Below are 22,941 nucleotides of genomic sequence, written 5' to 3'. Positions count from 1 at the left end.
TGAAGAGGGAATAGTACTTCCTTCAAACTTTAACAGCAGACTCAAAACCATTTGGTATTTGTTAAAAAAAGAGAGATCAATGGAACAGACAAAAGACAGTAAGAACGCAACTCAGTAACAACGTCTTATGAACCCCAAAACATAAGAACCAAGCGATTAAAAAAAAAAGAATTAGAAATGGGTAAGAGGAAATGTATTATTTTGCTATTTTCTTTCCTTTTCAATTTTTTTTTCCAAGTATAAGGTACTTTTTATTTAATCTGTCTGTCCTGAAATGCCCTTCTTCATTAAACAAAACTGTTCTTCAAAAACCTTCAATGCATATATACATAGGTTGGTAAAATAAATTCCCACATTATTCATGTCTGAAAATGTATGTCTTTTTGTATTTTCAGTTTATCACCTCTCCAGGAAGAGATGAATCAGACTGGCTTCTTCATTTGTTTGAACTTGTGGCTCTTCACTGCAGTGATCAGAGTTCTAACATCTTTCAGGTAAATTTTAAAATAATTTTGATTATCTAGTACTGATAAGATTCCCTTCCTTCCTACTTTTTTTTCTTTATAATCCTTGAGATTTTAAATCTTTTATTCCTCCATATGAAATGTTTTTTCCCTAAGAGATGTATTTTTAACCAAACAAGACAGAAGCAAGTATAATAAAATGGAAAAATCAATTATGTGAAACTGAAAAGCTTCTGTACAAACATAATTAACAAACCTACAATAAAGGAAGTGGATACATGAGGAAAATATCTTTAAATCAAATTTTTCCAAAAAGTGTTTGGTATCCAACATAAATACACAACATATACAAGTATGTACACCCCCCCATAAAACATGTGTGAATACACACGCAAGAGCACACAAGCCATTCCCTAAGAAATAGGTGGTCAAAGCACATAAACAATCAGTTTTATGAAAAATGCAAATCAAAATAACCCTGAGGTTTCACCTTATTCCCAGTAAATTAAGACAGAAATAATCAATATTGTGGAATTGTGGGAAGATAGATGATAGTTGTATTGTTAGTATAATTGAGAATCAGTACAAACATTTTGGAAACCAATCCAGAATTAGGCAAATAAAGTGAAAAAAATTTTCCTACATTGATCCATGAAAAACATTTATTGAAGTACTTTTTAATGACAGCAAAAAACTAGAAACAAAGCAGATGCTCTTCCACTAGTGAATGGCTTAACAAACTAAAGTTTATTAATTTAATGGAATATTATGGTGGTACAAGAAAAAATGAGTAAGATGAATACAGAGGAACATATAAAAACTTAAATGAACTGACACAGAATGAAATTAAGTAGAGCTCCCAAAACAACATACATAATGACTAAAAACAATGTAAATGGAAAAAATGATCAAAAGTATATGTTGCAGAATTACAAAGAACAAGCACGACTCCAAAGCAGAGATGAGAAGACAATCTTGCTCCAAACAACGTTGTGTGGTTCATGCATATATTTTCAGACTTTTTCAGTGTATTGATAGATTCTGCTGATTATTTTTCTCTTCTTTTATTTTTTAAATATTACTTATTATATGGGATGGAGTTCTGGGACGGGGAAAGGAAAGTGATGCTGGGAGAAACTTTAGCAATGCAAATATAAAAGATATCAATGAAATCCATTTAAGAACCTGATAAGATTCTCCAATTCAAACTCTCACACTAGATGACTCCACTGTCAAGGTGGGGGAAAAGGTGCCAATGGGGAGGAATACAGGAGAAACCAGAGAAGCCAAAGCCTTAAGGTTACGTAGAAGTCACATGTCTCTACATAGATATCATGAATATATTCTCTAAAAACAACAACAAAACATATTGATGGGTAATGGACATCGTATATACTAAATAATACCATGAAGAATGAAACATTTTATCAACAGAAAAAAATGTTATTGATATGGAAGTATTTCCCTGAGTCAGCTCTCTGTGTATAAGTCAAGACTGCGAACTTATCAAATGGAATTTACAATATGACAAAGTGTACCAAGACTGCTGTCAAACTTTAAAAACACAGGTGACCAAAATCACACTGGGAAGAGATATTAAGTTCACCAGTGAATTTCTGTCATGTGCTGGATTAAGGTCTCATGCATCATGGTCACAGGAAGAACAACAAAAAAGCTAAGTTTAAAATAAGGGTTACTCTTATATGAAAATCTATTTGACAAAGGTTTTATGCACCACGTCTGTTTTGGGGCCACCAGGCAGTCACTTTGATGTCTAAAATGCTTGCAATCAACTACTTTTATTTTACTGTAAAATTTTGCCTTACCTTTTTTCCCCTCAACATTCTTTCAGATGGATTTTGCAAATGAGTTGACCTTTAATAGAACACTCACCTGATTAGACTTTTCTACTGTACTGCTGGGCACCTCTGTAGTATCTTTTACAAAAAAATTATCTATAATGTGTCTCTCTGCACATTCTTGGCTGCAAACTGGACAACGAATGACCCCAACTGGAAAAAAGCAAAACATAACAATTATGATACATATCAAATGAGTCCAGCTATTTGAAAATTTCATACTATACTACAGCTTAAAAAAAAAAAAATCACACCTGCTTCCACTTCCAAGAAAGCCATTTTAATGTATTAAATGATGCATAAATATTAATTGCATAATATTTAAATGTTTAACAAATCTCTCTACCACATACTATGAATCTAGACCCAAAGAGCAAAGAATTGTTACAACTTTTTAGATTGTGGATTTAACATTTTCTATATAGACAATTTTACAATGATGATCCATTTATTCAAGTATGCCCAAATTCTTTGCATTCCCCACGTTTGCAACAGGGTACTATAAAATGAACACACAAATATTTGACTGAACAAAGCTATAAATACTTGGTAGCCTTGGAAATATTTCTTGCATCTATGCCAAACGGTAATGTTCTCCCTCAAAAGGAGGTATTCCTGTCAGCATGAACAGTAACTGAATCCATAAAAAATATTTCCATTCCCAGATTTCATTGTGTAGTAATAGAACTCATTTACAGAGATTCAAATTTGATGAAAAATCTCTGATGTCCCAAGTTTAGTAAAAGATGGCTCTATTGGAGATATAGTGTGGATACAGTAGAAAGAGAGAGCATGGGATCTAATACTAGTTACAATATTTACTAGATATTTGACTTTGGACTTTTGGCATAATGCATAAGATACTAGCCCTTAATAAATGTTTAACCTGCCTCACAGGACTACTGAGAAGTGACTTGAGTAAAGCACTACATATGTGAGCTATTATTAATACACAGTTAATCTCTAGTAACCAATTTACAAAACAAGCTTTAATACATTTATTGATTTTGTTCTCAATTGAACAGTGTAATGAACAAATTAACCAATCAACAAGTATTTATTTAGTACCTACTATGTGCCAGAGATTGTGTGCTAGATGCTGGGGATACAAATACCATGACTGAACAACTCCTACATATGAAAGCTTATATCCTAACAGGAAAAATAACTATGTACATGTATATATAAAATAAAGACATGAAATATCTTGTGTAATGATTTGAGTCAAGATGATCAGGAAAGGCCATGGATGAAGTGGTATTTGAGCTGCATCTTTGAAAAGAGAAGATTCTATGAGCTGAAGCTGAGGAGTATATTTCAGACATGAGGGCAGCTGGTGCAAAGGCCTGGATAACAGGTGGAATGTCACACAGAAACAAGGAGAAGACCAATTTGGCTGGATCAAAGAATGCAGAAAAGGAATAACGTACAATGAGACTGGAAAAATAGGTTGGGGGAAAGGTTGTAAATGTCTGTAAAAGCTTAACAAAGGAGGGTTATTATATGTTATACTAGTTGCAATTGGGAACTCCTGAAGTTCACTGAGTCATATGGTCAAAGCTTTGATCTGGTAAAATCACTTTGTGCTATGGGTTGGGTATACAATGCAACAACCCAGTTGAAATTTAATAATGAGCAAAGAGCTCAGCTCCACAGTGGTGGTGGTAATAATAATAATAATATTACTACTAAATAAGATTTATATAGTGCCATTCTATAGCATAGTGCCAGGCACAAATGTTGCATTAGAACCATTCAACAAACCTGGGAGGTGTGTGCTATTATCCTCTTTTTTACAACTGAATAAACAGGCAAATAAGTTAGTTAAGTGACTTGCTCATAGTGATATAGCTAGTTAGTTATGCATCTAAGACCAAATGTGAACTCAGGTCTTCCTAACTCTAGGCCGAGGGCTATCCAAGAGCTACCTAGCTACCTTCCCTATGGAATAAAGCCTTTTCCAATCTGGAAAAACAACCAAGATGGTGGGAGTAGGGGTTTAATCAGGCAAAAAGCTTAGCAACTTCTGTGGAGAAGACGTTCTAGTCAGGAAATAGTTCAAGCTAAGAAGCATATTTGTTGCTGTTCAGTCATTTTTCAATCACTTATGACTTTTCATGACCCCACCTGGGGTTATCTTAGCAAAGATACTTAAGTGGTTTGCCCATTTCCTTCTCCAGATCATTTTACAGATGAGGAAACTGAGGCAAACATCATTTGCAAGTCACCTGATTTGCCCAGAGTCACACAGCTAGTTAAGTGTCTCAGGCCAAATCTGAACTTGGAAATATTAAAAAATCAACGTTTAGAACTGTCTTTACATGTAACTGGGGAAAAACAAATTATGTAAAAGCAAAACAAATTTTAACTCAGGAACATGAGTCTTCCTGATTCCAGGTCTAGCACTCGATCTACTGCCCCAACAAGCACATATTTAGCACTAATTATGTGTGAAGAAAATTGTTCTAGGTATAGGGCTACAGGCCCACTTGCAAATCTAGGAAAAATTGCAAATTTTTCTTGAGAAGGGCAGAAGGAAAAAACTAGGTAGATAAAAGGATATGAAACATTCTGAGGCACATAGTAGAACAATTCTGAAGTTCAGAATAACTGGCTTATAATAAGGAAACAATCTTAATAAGTAAAGTGGTAATCAAGATCAGGGGCACAAAACATAATTGGCATGAACAAAAAGTATTAACAGGAGGTAAGTAGAAAAGATGATAAGAGAATCAAACTAGTAAGGATTAAAGTGTGAACATTTACTGCTATTATGGCTGATTCTATAAATGAAAAAAATAGGACCATGGTTGTGGAATGTTGCACATAATATAACTTTTAATGTTGGTTAATTAGCTGACTTTTTCCATTCTTCTTTTAAAATTATAACAGATGTCTCAAAGTGGGGGTATATGGAGAATATAAATCAGTAGAACAAAACAGAAAGGAGAATGAGAAAGAACTCAATAATCAGAGCTGAATAAACCTAAAAACCAAAATTACTTAGGAAAGAACTTTATATAACACACACACACACCCCCCCCCAGACAGAAGACTGGTAGAAATTAAACTTAGATTAACATCTTATGGCATACTTCATAATAAATTCAAAATGGAAATGTGACCTTAATATTAAAGATCATATTACCTTTCACAATTTTATGTAGGATATTTTTAACCAAACATGGGATGGAGACAATGCATCTAGGATAAAGGAAGTGGCTACATAAGTGATGCAGAATCTTTTAAATCAAATTTCTCAGAAAAAAGTTTAGCATCCAAAATATGCAAACAGCTAACATATCAAAAGATATGAATAGTTCAAGAGAATTGCAAACTTAATAGCAATGAAAGGATGTTCCAAATCACTAATAAGAAATGCAAATCAAAACAACCTGGAGGTTTAATCTCTCACCACGCAAAACTGACAAATGTGGAAATAGATGTTGGTGGGGTTGGGGGAAAGACACAGACATCACTGCACTGTGAGTGTAGCTGTGAATTAGTATAAAAACATGTTGGAAAGCAATTTGGAATCAGCGCCAAATAAAATGACTAAATGTCCATACTCCTCAAATCTGAGAATCCAGTACTAATATGCATATGCAACAAAATATTTATAGCAATACTTTTTGTGGTAGCAAAGAACTGGAAACAAAGCATATGCTGACAGACTGGGAATGGCTAAAACAAAATTGTGGCTTGTTAATTTAATGGAATATTACTGTGCTCTAAGAAATGAAGAATAAGATCATGGAAAAGCCTGAAACTTCAGTGATGTAAAAAGCAAAATATACAAATAAAAATGCATTTAAAAGAAAAGACAAAACAAAAAAAGGAAAATGCTAAATGCTTAAGAGGATGTGGAAAAATTGGGACACTAAAGCACATTGTTAATGGAGTTTTGAATTAACCCAACCATTTTGGAAAACAATTCATAACTATGCCCAAAGGGCTATGAAACAACATATACCCTTCGACTCAGCAATAACATTAGCAGGTCTGTACCCCCAAAGAGATCAAAGAAAAAGGAAAAGGACCTATTCATTGCAGCTCTTTTCCTGGTGGCAAAGAATTGGAAACCGAGGGGATATCCATCAATTAGGGAATGGCTGAACAAGTTGTGGTATAGGATTATGATAAAATACTACTGAGCTCCAAGAAATGACGAGCAGGATGGTCTCCAAAAAAAACCTGGAAAGATTTACATGAACTGATGCAAAAGTAAAACGAGCAGAACCAAAACACTGTACACAGTAACAGCAATATCGTAAGGATGATCATTTGTGAAAGATTTAGCTACTCCTATCAAGACAATGATCCAAGAGAATTCCAAAGGACCCACGATGAAAAAAATGTTATCTCTGGAGAGGACTGATCCAACTCTTAGTGAAGACTGAAGCATACTTTACTCTTTATTGTTTTGTCTGTGTTTTCTTTTGCAACATGACTAAAATGGAAATGTGATATTTAAATCACAATAAAATTATCTGCCTTCGCAACAGGGGGAGGTGGGGCAGGAGGGAGGAAAATAATTTGGAACGCAATTTTAAAAAGAGAATTTTTTTTTTACATGTCTGGGAAATATCTAATGAAATGAATAAAAAGAATTAGAAAAAAAGAGACAGAGTCTAAAAGTTTTTTTTTTTATATGTCTGGCAAATATCTAATGAAATGAATAAAAAGAATTAGAAAAAAAGACACCGAATCTAAAAGTCCTCTTTTTCTGGCCAAAAGCCAGTATAGTGGGACTGCTCAGTATGACTAGGAAGTTTTATATTGAGAGTGAATGATCAAAGAAAGAAGAGCCGCATTATCACCATCATGTTCTGAGTCCAAAGCAGTACACCTAGTATAAGACATAACATAAAAGGATATGTCCAAACAGAACAAGTACAATGGAAAGAGCAGTCGCTGGAGTTGGTGGAGCAGAGTTGGAATCCTTCCACAGACGGAGGCTGCTTGTGTGGCGCTGAGCAAATTACTTAGTTTCACTAGGCCTCAGTTTCCTCATAAAGGGATTGGACTTTATGAATCTAGAACTGGAAGTAACCTCAAAGCTATGAATATTTATAATCCAGATGTACATGTCAAGCACACAGAAATCATGCCAGGGAATCAATACTAACTATTTAAAATGGTTTACAAGTGTTCAGCAGAAAAAAAAGGGGTTGGAACCTCAGTGTCTTACGGGGGAAAGAAAATAACAACTGGGACATAAATTATAAGATGTTAATGACCTATCCCTCAGCATGGGGGAGGTGAAGTTAGGTCAAAAACAAGAAATAATGTCACCATGTCAGCATGGCTTTCTTCAAAGCTGAACCAGAAAGGAACAAGGCCAGCAAGGGCTTTTTGCTCCAGCAGCTTCGTAAGCAAGGACAGCCAAGACTGAGATACAGATAAAGCTGTCAGTTTTCTGCCAAGTTTTGATTCATGTAGCCTCCAGAAGTGAGATACAGCACCCAGCAGCTGCTGCAGTTGCTATGTGCACAAGCTAAGATCCAGAGTTGCTTTTCAATACTATTTAAGTTCTATGAAGCCTGGGAGCTGGAGGCTACATGCTAGTCCTTAGGGTTCAACTTCCCCATGGAAGCAGGGGCTCACTTCAAGGATGAGCTACCAGACTAGCCCTTTGACCATCATTAAGGTAAGTATCTTAAGTATGATACTATTACTCCTCATTTCAGAATCTCCTAACTACATTTTTGTTATGAGAAAATGTTTAATGGTATTAAAGGTAATCAATCTATAATTAGAAATAATTGCTGTCCCTTTTGAAAAGGACCAAAATGACATCAATCACTATGTTGGAGTCAAGGTACAGTGTGTCTGACTATGGCAGATCAGACACCATGAGCCCAGAAGGCTCTAAAACAGCTGGGGCACAAATAATCCATATGAACATCTGAAGTTGAGATGTCTCTAAATTTGTACCTCTAACTTTTCTTTTGACCTACTGCAATCCTCCTTTGCTCATAAAGCATAGCACCTTCTTTGATGGGAGCACATCATGCTGGAAGGTGTCTCTACCTAGAAGCTAGGGTGGACAGATACATAAGGAAAATATAAATAAGAATAGGGATGGAATGAAAACCCTAGCTTCCCTAGCTAGCACCTTATAGCAACTACCAATTAAGTTTGGTGGTGCCAGTTTGGGTAACTAAGACCCAATGGACAGATTTAATTAGCTGTATATATACTGTATAGATAATTGAAATCTCATTACTTTGCTTACATAGGCTTTCCCCATGAAATATAACCCTATTAAAATAACGATTTATTAACACTGGCATCAAACACCATTTGACAATAGAAACAGAACAACCTTGTCTCCTATGTCTCACAACTGATACCAAAGTTCTTCAGAGAGACCTTGAGTGTTCTTGTATACCCTTACTTCCGACATCCATGTGAGTACTTGCCTTGTGTTGAGTTCTCCATAAAAGTCTTTTAGGCAAACATACCTTTGGCATTCCAACAACTTGGCCAGCCCATCAGAGTTGTGCCTTCTGCAGTAGAGTTTGAACATGTGGCTATTTAGCTAGAGAAATGACCTGAGTCTGGTACTTTATCTAGCCAGATGATCTTCAGAATCTTCCTAAGACAATTCAAATGGAAATGATTCAGTTTCCAGGCATGATGCTGGCATATTGTCCAGGTTTCACAGGCATACAACAATGAGGTCAGCACAACAACTCTGTAGACCTTCTGTTTGGTAGGCAGCTTAATACATCTTCTCTCTCACACTTTCCTTCGGAGCCTCTCAAACACCGAGGAAGCTCTGGCAGTGCATGTGCCAACCTTATATCGTCTATGTGTAAATCCCTGGATAGTATGCTGTCAAGGTAAGTGAACTTATCCACAGCATTCAAAATTTCTTCATTTGGGATGGTATGGTGCTGGCTAGTGGAGAATATGTTTTCTTCATGTTAATTGTTAAGCTAAAATTAGCACAAGCAGCAGAGATTCAATTTTTGTTGCAGCTCAGCTTCAAGAGATATTGAAATCATAATCTTGTGAACAAAGTCATGCACTGACTCTACCTCCACTTTGGTCTTGGCTTGCAGCCTTTACAAGTTAAATAATTTACTGTCATTGGAGTAGCTGAGCTTGATGCATTTTCATCTTCCTTGAAAGCTTCTGACAACATTGCTGAAACCATAATGCTGCATGTGAGCAAGCACACAACCCTGCTTCACTCCACTGGTGACTGGGAAAGCTCAAGACCATCATTTGAATTTAATGCCAAAAATAAAGCGCAAATTCTAAAATTCTATACAATTGACAGGGCATAAAGATGGGTTTCAGGCATGACTCACTCAGTAACACTACCCTTTTAAGGTTTATTCACCCCATACCTACCACCCAATCATGATTCTGGTGGCTATTAACTACTGACCTATAAAATACTTTCCTATTTTCCTCAGAGTTAAGGGTCATTTCATTGTCCCTCCCTCCCATTTCTTTCACTGGTACCAGCAAATTTCAAAATACATTCTGATACTCTTTCAAACACTCTCACCTTCTAGTTTTTCAAACTATTTCCCATTGTGACATTTAAAAAAAGACTGAGACACAATTTCTAGGTAATTTAATCATTTTATTAACGATGCCAGCATTTTAATAAAAGGACGGGCATTTGGCCATCTCTTTCTTAGACCAAAGACAATCATGGCAGCCAGCTCAGTTTTTCACAGTTTTTTGGTTCTTCAAATAGGTGTTCCCCAGGATGGTAATCAACTCTGACTGGTTAACAATACCAATGAGGGGATGGACCTGAACAATGATTATACCCAGCAATAGCACTACAAGGGCTATATCCCAGAGAGATCATACAAATGGGAAAAGGACCCTCATGTACAAAAATATTTATAGCAGCTCTTTCTGTGGTGGCAAAGAATTGGAAATTGAGACGATGCCCATCAATTGGGGAATGGCTGAACAAGCTGTGGTATATGAATGTAATGGAATATTACTATTGTGCTATAAGAAATGACGAACAGGCTGACTTCAGAAAAACCTGGAAAGACTTGTATGGTCTGATGCTGAGTGAAGTGAGCAGAACCAGGAGAATGTTGCACACAGTAAATTTTGACAATTTTCTTTGATAAATAATTCGTTATTTCCAAGTTATATAAGGAATTAATTCAAATTTACATGGCAAAGAACCATTGCAACCATTGTCAAAGAATATTAAGAGTTTTCAAAGGAAGAAATCCAAATTATCAATAATCACATAAAAAAATGCTCTAAATGCTAGTAATTAGAGAAATGTAATTAAAAGTTACATTGAGGAGTTGTTCAAGAACAAGCCTGAAAATCTGAAAGCTTTATAAACAATTTTATTAAGTCATCTGGCAAAGGAAAAGTGCCAGAAAAAGGTGCAGCTTTCCTTGAGAGTCTCTCCATTTCATACTACATAGAGCTCAAAGAACGGCGTAAGACAAAAGGTTGGTGGGCATATAGGCAGATGGGCAGTTTCTAGGTAAAGCTGCCTAAGATGCATCAGCAGAGGTAACATAAATATTAAATAAAATTTGGTCGAAGTCCAAACCCAAATTATTGGGGAACTCAACACTCTGGATTCCCTGGAGAGTCCCCGAGGTCAGTAGGACCTATAGTTTTGGATTACACAATAAATAATAAAATATTTCCCCCAGGTTTTATTTCTCATCTCTCAGACTGGAAAAGATAACAAAAGAAGAAAATAACAAATGTCCGTAGGACTGTGGGAAAAGTTGGTAGAGCTCCTGTTGGTAAAGGTATGGATTTGGTCCAGTCATTCTGGAAAAAAGAAACACTGTTTTTATTGCTTGCTACAAAGGTGTCGAACTGAAAATGCAGTCAATGACGTGGATTTTTAGACATGGCTAATGTAGGTTTTGGGGTATTTTTTTTTTTTTTTTGCTGGAGGTGGTGAGGGATTTGTTTTGGAGCAGTTTTTTAAAAATTTAATAGGGAGGGGAGTCATGGAAGGGAACAGATTACTGTATGAATACTTGCTACTTTATTATAAACTATGAATATCTATACTAAAAAGGTTAATAGGATAACCGCAAATTATAACTGTAGTCTCATCTCATATACAAAGAGGTACAGATAATAACCAGCCTCACAAAATACTTTGGTTGAGCTGTAGATTACTCCAGGTATTTTGAGAAAATTTAGAATTGTGGAGAAAAACTCACTAAAATGTTCATAATCTCTAACCAGGAAATCCCAATATGCACAAACTCTAAGAATGTCAATGACAAATGCTCCTAAAAAAACAAAACAAAACAAAACAAAATCCAGAATGTTTTCACCAAGGCTATTTGCGGTAGCAAAAGCAAAAAACAAAACCAAAAACAAAACACTAACAGAAGTGGAGTATCCACTGATTGGGTAGTAACTCAACAAATTATATTATTATAAGGGTATTACTGCATTGTAAGAAATGGTGAATATGGGGAAGTAATAGAAACTGAAGTAATGCAAAGAATGCAGAATCAATAAAATCATTTATTCAGTGACTATAATATGTACTATAATATAAAACACCAAGACAACAGACTGAATGTAAAAGTCGATCCTAGTTCCAGAGGTGGATGAACACACCTCCCCTCTAAAGGTGATGGACTATGGATAAGAAATACTGCATACTCTTTCAGAGATATCTAAGAAAAGTTCTATAGGGAGTGTAGAGTTTGATAGTAATTGGCCCCCAGAGTTCTTTTTGTTTAAAGAACAAAGAAAACAAAACAAAACAACAAAAAAAAAACCCCAACTATTTCAGAGCCCATTAACAATTTAATGAAGGGTAAACCAACCTTGAAATGACTTCTGATATGCAAACAGCATATAGATTATCACAATGGTATCAAACCCAAAGGAAACTTTAAAACTTTGAATAAACAGCCTAAGTCCAGGGGAGAATCTAAGCAATTTTATGGTTTTGTTAATAGCGAAATGACTATCACACTTGAAAGAGAAAAACAGAAATAATTCTATTTTGAGCCATAATAGATAAAACAGAAGATAAATGGGGAAAAAGGTAAAATGAGGGGAGCTGGGGAAGTGAATTTTCAAAAAGTCAGCAGTGGGAACTGTGCTTAATGTGTGTGGAAAGGCTGAAATTAATGAAAACAAAGTAGACTGTCAACTCTGTTTTATCTTAACACACTTTATTACATTACATATAGAATATCTTCTGTCAGAAAGGAATAACCTTGAACATGGACTGTATTACCATTGTAAAGACAGAAACTTGAAAATCAGATGCTGGTACCCACTGGACAGGGGCAGGAACAGGGTAATGAAATGAGGAAAACATTTCTGTTTATGCATGTGTACATTCATGAACTTGGGGAAATAAGTGACTTCAAAGAGATCCAATTAACATTTTAAACTAGTGTTTTCATATTTATTCTTTCAGTATGAGACATCTCTGGGAACATGGGAGAAATTTACTCCCTTACTATATTTGAGTATGACCACTCCCAACTAATGAGAATGACAAAATTGAAGATAAAGGAATGACTTTTGTATCTTATTCCTTAAGGACTGGCACCTAGTTAGATGAAGGGAGAGAATTCCACTCAGTTCTCTTTGGTAATCCTCTAGGCACTTAGTTTGTTAACTAAAGTAGAATGAAATTTTCTGACTTAAACCTCTTCAAGTAGATTTTCAGCCATATAAGCAACAGGAAAAACAGTAATACCGTTGGAAGTTGGTAAATAAGGAGTCCATTAGCAGCTTCACCTAAGTTTTGAGAAACCACTTATAGAGATTACCAACAACCTAATGTAAATGGGACATATTTAACAAAATAAAAATAAAGTCAACATGCAGCCTGCAGGGATACTTAATGCACAGTTTACTGGCCCAATTCTATGAGTCTGATCACTATTCTAGAGGATTTCTATGAGAATCACTAGATATCTGATATAGTTAAAATGAACTATCAAGAGTCAATAATATAATATATAAATTAAAATATTAGTGGTATAAACAATTTAAAAAAACAATACGCAACACAGAGGATATAATCTGGCTAGAAATCACAATGTAAAAACCAGTAAAGAGTCTAAAAGCTCAGTATGATAAAATTTAAGTTCACGGTCACAGTTGATGATACTAAATGATGATAGCTGTAAGGATTTAAAAAGATGTACCTGGTGATACTATCAGCAAACTGAGAGATCAAGGAATTGCTTATCTTGTCAGATTTTTGGAGATTGGTAAGCAGTCAAAGGATATGAACAGGCAGTTCTCAGATCAAGAAATTAAAGCTATCTATAGTCACATGAAAAATGCTCCAAATCACTATTAAAGAAATTCAAATCCAAACAACTCTGAGGTACCACATCATACCTATTAGATTGTCCAACATGACAAAACAGGAAAATGATAAATGTTGGAGAAGTGTGGGAAAACTGGAACACTAATGCATTGTTGGTGGAGCTGTAAAGTGATCCAACTATTTTGGAGAGCAATTTGGAACTATGTCCAAAGGGCTATAAAAATGTGCATACCCTTTGACCCAGCAATAGCACTTCTAGGGCTATATCCTAGCCCTAGATCACACAAATGGGAAAAGGACCCACATGTACAAAAATATTCATAGCAGCTCTTTTTGTGGTGGCAAAGAATTGGAAATTTAGGGGATGCCCATCAGCTGGGGAATGGCTGAACAAGTGGTGGTATGTGAATTTAATGGAATACTGTTGTGCTCTAAGAAATTATAAAACAGTCAGACTTAAGAAAAACCTGGAAAGACTTGTATGGACTGATGTTGAGTGAAGCGAGCAGAACCAGGAGAACATTGTATGCAGTAACAGTCACAATGTGGCGATGACTTTGATTGACCTATCTCCTTAGCAATGCAAGCATCCAAGACAGCTCCAAAGGACTATGATGGAAAATGCTGTCCACATTCAGAAAAAGAACTATGGAATCTGAATGCAGATTGAAGCATATTACTTTTTTTTTAAGTTTGTTTTTTCTTTCTCGTGTTTTGGTTCGTGGCTTCATATTCCTGAAGCTGGTGGACAAACCCAGCATTAGGAGAAACACAGAATCTTTTTCCCTTCACAAGGATAAATGCATCATTGAACTTCATTCTACATGTTTCCATAACATATGCAATAACCAAGGAAGCGCTTCTGGAAATCCCTGTATTTCCATGGACAAGTACTTTTCCTCCTGCTTGAAAACTTCCATCAATAAATTCTTTACTCATGGCGAAAAAGCACACTATGTTTTCAGCTGGATTATCTGCCATCTCCAAGACTAAATACCTCAAGAACTACGGGAAGTTAGGCTTGATAAATTTGGCTTCAAGCCTTTGCCTTATGCATATGACATGGGTTATTCCAAGTTTTTGCAGTTCAGGGAGCTTATTTTTCGTAGCAGAAGAATACGGACCAAGAAATAATCTAGGTACGATTTCCTGCAACTCTCTCCTCATGAAGTAGGTCCCAACCTCAGCATCCTCTTCTCTGCACAGTGGGAGGCAGGGACTCTCCATCAGCAAATGCTCCATTACCTTCAGCAGGCAGGGTGCAGCTCAGCTGTCTTATAGAGGGTCTGCTATCCCTGCAGGTGAGCCCCTCAGGCTACTGCGGTGGTCCAGTGGGTAACATTCACTTCTGTAAGATGAGTCGCAAATTTTCTCCCCGCTTCTCCCCTCCTCTAACCTAAAACATCATGCAATTTGATATAGGCTCTAGATATACATTCATATTGAACATTATTCATGTTGTAAAGAAGATTAGTGGGGCAGCTAGATGGCGCAGTGGATAGAACACCTGCCCTGGATTCAGGAAGACCTGAGTTCAAATCTGCACTCAAACATTTGATACTTACTAGCTGTGTGACCCTTGGCAAGTCTGTTTAGAACCAATGGGAGAAACCACGAGAAAGAATGTAACCCTAAAAATAAATAAATTTTTAAAAAGACAGTATTTAGCATGTGGGGCAAAAAAAATAAAGATATTCCTGGAATGCATTTATGAGAATCAGGGATACAGTTTATAGGACTAGAATAAGCAAACAGTGTCAATGACAACTCAAGTGTCATAGAACATAATCATCAGCCCTATAATGACAGACATAAAAATAATGTAATTAAAATGACTGTTCATTTGCAAAAGAAATTCATACAAAAATTCTTCATTAAGGAGTATAGGAAACACACCAAAAGATATTTGAGTGTGAAGAAGGGGACAGATTGGAAGTCTTAACAAACCAAACAATTCAAGGAAATTTGTAACTACTCTAGTTTCCCTATCTGATTTAAAATTAGGATACAGCCTCTGTTTTCAATGTCAAAGACCAAGACTCATTATTACATTAAGACCCTAATTTCTACAAAGTTGAGTTATCAGATAAAAGCCCTTAACTCATTCAGAAAGGATTTTCTAAGGAATTGGGGGGGTGGGGTCGTGTAGGAAGGAGAAGAAACAGTTTCTGGTTATACAATTGCTGTGGAGAACAATTGATGAGGAATAAAGGAAGACACTATATAAAGAAAGGGATATTGATGCACAGTGAACTGTTTAGCCAACTTCAATTTTTAGAAGACAAAATTTTTAGGGGCAGCTAGGTGGCACAGTGGATACAGCTGCAGCCTTGGAATCAGGAGGACCCAAGTTCCAATGTGGCCTCAAACACTTGACACTTACTAACTGGGCAAGTAATTTAACCCTGATTGCCTCACCAACAAAAAGTAAAGACAGAACTCTCCTCCCCTGCCCCCCTCCCCAGGAGGAGACAAAATGAATTTTAATTAAAAAATACACATAAAATGGAAGAAAATATAATGGAGGGAATATTTACAGGAGTCTGCACTCCTGCAAAAATAAGTGTTAAGACAGAGAAGTGACCGACTCAAGACGCAGAATGAGACAATTTTTGACTGTGACCAATGTAGAAAGTTGCTTTCCTTTGCTATGCATGCTGGTTACTTGTTTTTCTTTTTCCAATAGGGGTGGAGGGGATGGGGAAAGTGACGGGAAGGAAAAAAGCTTGTTAACTGAAAACAACAAATTTGAGCTGGCCAAAAAAAAAAAAAAACCCAAAAAGTCAAGAGCACTGAAACAGAAGAAGCTAGGAATGGCAAAAAAAGATGTTTTTATTTAGCTATACTGGTAGTAAGAGGAAGCTCAAAGAAGGAATAAGACTAACCCTAGGGGTGGACTGAATGACAATTGACAGAAAAAAAAGTTACTTTAGTTTTTGTTCCATCTACCAAGGAAAATTATCTTTAGATGTAGAAAGAACAAAGAAGGTTTAAGAATAAGTTACCTAAGATACAAAAGGACATAAGAGAGCTGCACAAGAGTTCAAATAGTTCAAATCATTAAAAAACAAAAAAAACAAAACACCAACACACACATGAGGGTGCTGAAAGAAATGACAGGTAAGACTGTAGGAATCACTAATCTGTGATGTTTGAAAAACCACAAAGGAAATGTGCTTCAGGAGTGAAGAGAAAATGTACGGATTCTCAAAGAAAAATAAGTGAGATTTGCAAAATGTCCTGGGAAAATGTCAGAATGTACTATTAAAACGCTTCTGAGCATTTAATAAGAGAAATAGTAATCAATGTGTCAACAGGTAATGCTAGACAAACATTCTTATTTTGACAAAACTCCAGTTCCACATCACCCTGCTGGCTTACACTGCCACTACTTTAGTTCAGAATCTCAATTATTCTTGGCTTAGATCATTGCAGTACCCTGTTACTGACCTCCCTGGTCGCTTCCCCTCTCTTGAATTCAGTTTCCACACAGCTGTAGAAATAATCTTTCTAAAGCATATGTTTTTCAGTGGCTCCCTACTGCCTCCCAGATAAAATATAAATTTCTTATCCTTCCATTGAAAGCCCTTCACAAACTGGCTCCAGACTAAATGACCTAAGAATTGAGAAATTTAAAGGATATGTTAAGATAAACTTTGGAGGTTTCACTCTACAGGAACCAGACACACATGATTATCTAGACTTTTCTTCATACACTCTACATTCCAGTCAAAATACCCTACTTTGTTTTCTAAACAAAGTATTCTACCTCCCACCTCCATGATTTTGCATAAGCTATTCTCCAAGCCAAGGATGTATATTCCCTCCTCATCTCCATCTCTTAAAATATCCTCAATCAAGGTACAGCTTACACTCTACCTCTTATTGAAAACTATTCCTGAGTGGTTCATGTTCTTTCCTTCCTAAAATTATTTTACATTAACTTATCTGGTTACTTCAGGTCAATATAAGCAGCCCTTTAGAGCAAGGGGCTGATTCCCGGCTCTCCTCCCCCTTTATCTTCCTACCTAATGCACTGAAGGTAGCAGGTGCTCAACAGGTGCTGGTTTAATTTAATTGTCAATGCTCATCACAGCTAAATTAGGTAGATGAAGCACACCAGATTTTCACCAAGGCAGTCACTCTCAAGAGATTCTTGTGGACATCATGCAAGAGGCAAACCACAAAATACTAAGCTTAGAATAATCAGAGGTGGAGAACCTGCAAGCCTCTAGGCCACATGTGGCCCAAGTTCTCAAGTGTGGCCCTTTGACTGAATCCAAATTTCCCAGAACAAATCCCCTTAATAAATGGATTTGTTCTGTAAAACTTGGACTGGTCAAAAGGCTGCACCCAAGGACCTAGAAGGCCATGTGGCCTCAAGGCTTTCAAGTTCCCCACCCCTGGCTTAGATGGATCCAGAGTCTATTAAATGGCCACATCCAAAAAAGTAGTTGGGAATAGACTGATATTAATTCAGAGACTTCTAGCAGAGTATTCCAGGGATCTGTACTTGGTCTTATTCAGCACTTATCAGTAACCTGAATGAAAACACTGATAACTATGTTTATCAGATCTGTAGATAAGGCAAAGTTAGGAGGGATAGCAAACGTGCTCCATCATAGTGAGAATCCAAAAGAACCAACAAATTAGGATGAGACAAATCTAATAAAATAAAATTTAAAAGGGAGTATAGGTGTTGGGAAACATTTAAAAAATCTAGCAACTTGAAGGCAATGAGTAAGGAATGTGACAGCCACCAAAAAGCCAAAAACTTAAGCTCTAAATTATAAAGAGAAGAATCGAATCCCAGATGTAAGCCAGACCACACCTGAAACTAATCTTTTTAGGGAACATTTTAGGAAATTTCTTGACAAGTTAACAACTAGGAGGGCACCAAAACGTGAATAAATTGTGGACCAATAACATGAAAATTGAAGGAACTCCAAGTTTCTTCACCTGAAGAGAAGATTTGGGAGTATGTGACAGGACTTTAAAATATCTGAAAGGCTATCATGTGGAAGTTCCACTTAAGCCAAAGTACAGAAGTTTTATTAAACAACGGATAGAATTTAGACAGATTTCAACTCAATATAAGGAAAAGCTTCCTAATAATTAAGATTTGTCTCTTTTTGTGGTGGGAAAGAACTGGAAATTGAGGGGATACACCTCAAATGGGGAATGGCTGGACAAGTTGTGGTATATGAATGGAATGGAAATACTATTGTGCCATTAAGAAATAATGAGCAGGTCGATTTTGGAAAAACCTGTTAAAGACTTATATGAACAGATACAAAGTGAAGTGAGCAGAACCAAGAGAACACTATACACAATAAAAGCAACATTGCACCAAGATGATCCAAGACAATTCCAAAGGACTCATGATAGAAAATGTTATCTACATCCAGAAAAAGAACTGATGGAGTACGAATGCAGATCAAAGCATACTATTTTCACTTGTGTTTTTTTCTCCTTTTGGTCTGTTTCTTCTTTCACATGACTAATACGGAATGTTTTACATGATTGCATATAATTAACATATCAAATTGTTTGAAGGGTCATGGGGAGAGGGAGAAAATTTAGAACTCAATTTTAAAAAAATGAATATTAAAAATTGTCTTTACATATAATTGGAAAAAATAAAATACTATTTAAAAAAATAATTAAGAGTGGTACAAAAATGAAAAAGGCTATTTCAGGAGGTAGGAAATTTTCCCATACCATTTTCCTCAGTATTAAGTCTGAGGTCCCTTTCTAATGTTCTAATGATTCTTACAAGACGGAGAAATAAATTTAGTTATTGAATAAGAAACCACATAAATGACATACGCAATTTTTTTTTACATTTCTCTTAGAATTTCTTCTTAAAGGACAAAAATGAAAAAATTATTAATTGTCTACAAAAGATCAGGTATAGTTTTTAAGACAGAGAACCTGCAATATTTTGGACTGCAGTGCTAAACCAAGAGCTAAAGTAATGCTTACGCATATCATTATTAAATCTAAATTAAGAGAAAGGAAAACAGCAGAAAAAAGGGAGAAAAGTGACCATGAGGAAGTGAATGAGACTGAATGAACAAGATTCTGATGGTGATCAAGGAAATAAATTAAAGTGTTGATACCTTATGCATTTAAAATTTAAAATGAATGAAGGTTGACCACTTAATGTTAGAGTTCATGTTAAATGTTAGATTTCTAATCTAACACTAAAAATTTTAAGAGATAGAAAGGGAGGCAGCTAGGTGGTATAGTGCTAATAGAGCGCTGGCCCTGGAGTCTGGAGGCCGGAGCTCAAATCTGACCTCAGACACTTGACACTTAACAGCTGTGTGACCCTGGGCAGGTCACTCAATCCTATTGCCTAGCCAAAAGAGGTAGAGGAGAAAAGGTCAAGAATCTACAACATATGATGAGAGTGAACAGAGAGAACCATGTGTTGCACTTTCCCTAAAATAAAATTTGACAACTATCCTTTGGGAAATAATTCCTAAATTTGGAGAGGGTTAGGGGTACTCCAATAAAATAAACAGTTGTAATACAACTAAATAGTATATGGTCAGCCAATACTAATGACAGGGATTCCTTCTTACAAGAAAAATATCGTTTTTTAGCAAAGTGTTTATTTGCATTGCACTTGGGTCATTTGAGTTTAGACCCAAATTCTAATACCCTTTCTACCAGAAATTATATGAAATTGAAAGTAACTTCACCTCTCTAAGCTTCAATTTCCTTGTTCATTTCTGCCCCCAAGTAACTCCCCCCACTCTCCAAAAAGAATGACTTATACCACATTTTTAAGGTCCATTTTTGAACCGAAATTCAAATTAGATGAGGAAGCAATTACAATCAGGTTTCCTCTTCACTATAAACTCTTTAATTATATAACTCTTACTGCATAGCAGGGCAGTGAGACGATAACATTTAAGATTCTTGACTCCTAAACGAAGGACCCTGAAACTCAGCATCCTAATCTGTAAAGTAACACACAACCTGCTTGTTGATTATTCAAACAGTTTTAATTTCCTTTTCAGAGGTAAATACTCTTTTGTATACAATGGCATTTTTACAAAATGGAACTATGAAATCCGCGTAACTTGAAAGTAGAAATGACAACCCCCCTCCAAAAAACCCTGTAATCAAGTTATTTTAATCAGCACAAATTGATAATCTTTTACATCGTGTCAACTTGGACCACATCACTAACTTCCTTTGTTACAATTAAGTAACTACCAACCCAAACATGATTGGAAATGATAAAAAACAAAACAAAACATAAACACAACTATCTAGGGGCAGCGAAGTGGTGTAGTGGATACAGCACTGGCCCTAGAGTCAGGAGGACCTGAGTTCAAATTGACACTTATAACTGTGTGACCCTGAGGTAAGTCTCTTAACCCTGACTGCCTGGGCCAAAAAACCACCCAAAAAACCTCAATCTAAAGGGCAGAACAGTCGAGTCACTTTAATGTCTAAACTGAATGAATCTAGAGCAAAACAAATTCTACTAATAAGGATTCAAAACTTTACACAACCAAAATCTTATAATGAACATAATTAACATGTACATAATTTGTAAATAATTAAATATAGCTATACTGGAAAAAAATTAAAAACACATTAAACAACAATTTATATTAAATTCTTTTGAGCAGTTTACAACTGGAACTAGGTGGCAGGCAGTTTCCATTTTAATTCTGTACAGTGTTTTAATTTGGGTTGTATTTTAAAATTAAGCACTGAAATACTTTCATAAATGGATTGGCAAATGTGTTTTCTTATTTATACGAATATACTCTAAGTTCAAATAGTTTTCTAAAGCATGAAATCCACTTGTATACAAATAACATTAGCTTAAGGGATGACAGCCTTTCAAAAAAAAAGTTGTACTCTCAAGGATGATTTTTCTGTACACAAATGCAAATCTACTCGAGAATGATGAAACAGTTGAAATAGTTACTGTTAACTGAAGTACTACTGTTAACAGCCTCCTAACCTCAGCTCAGTCTATCAAATTCAATTCTTCATGGTTCCTATATAAAAGCCTAGAAATTCTGGGTTTTTTTGGCTTGTTTATTTGTTTTTTCCAGGCATTAGGCAATGACTTGCCCAGGGTCACACAGCTACTAAGTGTTAAGTGTCTGAGGCCACATTTGAATTCAAGTCCTTCTGACTCTAGGGCCGGTACTCTATCCACTGTGCCACCTAGCCACTCCTGCCTAGAAACTTTTAAAACTTAGAAGCACTTCATTATAAAACAGAGACACAAAAAGGAGCAAAAGATCAAAAAGGTGGTAGGCGACAGACTTCCAGACCAGAAGCAAAATCTTGAGAAACATTTCCTCTTCTTTCTAGAAAGATCAGAAGCATCCACTCTTTCTACCGAAGCAGGTTCAATCAGTTTTGTGGACAAATGCAAGCTCCCTTGTTTCACATTCACAAATCCAGGTAAAAGATTGAAAGTTATGTTGAATGTTTAAACCTCTATCAATGAATCAGCTTTGTGATCTCAGAACTGGAAGGTGCCTCAAAAGTCTTTGTACTTCTGTTCAACCTACTGTTAAGCTTTGCAAACAAATACAAACTTTATATTACTGGTTTCCTTTCAGGGGTTCTTGATGCAGTTCCAAGGAGCTCATGCTAAAAATAATCCAAAAGGAGTGAAAAAATAACAGACCAACTGTGTCATATTATTTTTCCTCTGTGACAAACAGGTGCATGTTTGAAGCATTATAGGTTTATTTCTGTAGCAATTTAAAACCATCATGATCATGCACACAATTTTGCAACATATCAAACTAAACACCTTATTACATGTAAAAAATTAAAAATTTTTAAATTTTGAGTTCCAAATTATCTTTCTCCCTCCCTCCCCTCCCCACTACCATTGAGAAGGCAAGCAATTTGATATAGGTTATACATATGTAGTCATGAAAACCACATCTCCAACTTAGTCATGTCTGAACACTTCTAAGTGCAATATGTTCTTGGAGTTTTTCAACCTTTCATCAAATTGTTTCCAAATTGCCACAAGGGTTCATCATTTAAGCACAAAATGATTCCCAACGGATGACCAGATACATGCACATACTCTCATGTCACCAGAGTAGCTCCCTCCTTCCCCTGAAATTGTACTTCATCAGTTGTGTAATCATACAATCAAAATGAACTTTTGATTCTTGCAGATCAAATGTCAGGTTGTTTGAAAACCATGATTACTGAGCATGTACATTACAATAAACATGTACATCACAATATAAGAAACCATTACAAACGCAGTAACAAATCCTATACTGCCTCTACTTGCAGTGTTAAGGCTGTTTTCTGATTAAAACTT

At 35.9% G+C, this 22,941-nt stretch overlaps 1 protein-coding gene and 1 pseudogene across 2 annotated transcripts in view; both read right to left on the bottom strand.

Annotated features, from left to right (window-relative positions):
- The window catches only part of TRIM24 (tripartite motif containing 24), a 106,732-nt gene that overhangs the window by 69,059 nt on the left and 14,732 nt on the right, over positions 1-22,941 (bottom strand). For both annotated transcript variants that reach the window (XM_027842315.1, XM_027842316.1), the window contains exon 2: positions 2,358-2,476. In XM_027842315.1, the coding sequence (XP_027698116.1) occupies positions 2,358-2,476 (119 nt within the window). The remainder of the gene's footprint in view (positions 1-2,357; positions 2,477-22,941) is intronic.
- Positions 14,295-14,849, bottom strand: LOC114028089 (annotated as a pseudogene).

Source organism: Vombatus ursinus, unplaced genomic scaffold (assembly GCF_900497805.2).
Source record: "Vombatus ursinus unplaced genomic scaffold, bare-nosed wombat genome assembly UNPS02014870.1, whole genome shotgun sequence".
NCBI classification, from domain to species: Eukaryota; Metazoa; Chordata; class Mammalia; order Diprotodontia; family Vombatidae; genus Vombatus; species Vombatus ursinus.
The sequence above is the reverse complement of the archived record's forward strand: the minus strand, read 5'-3'. Positions and strand labels throughout refer to the sequence as shown.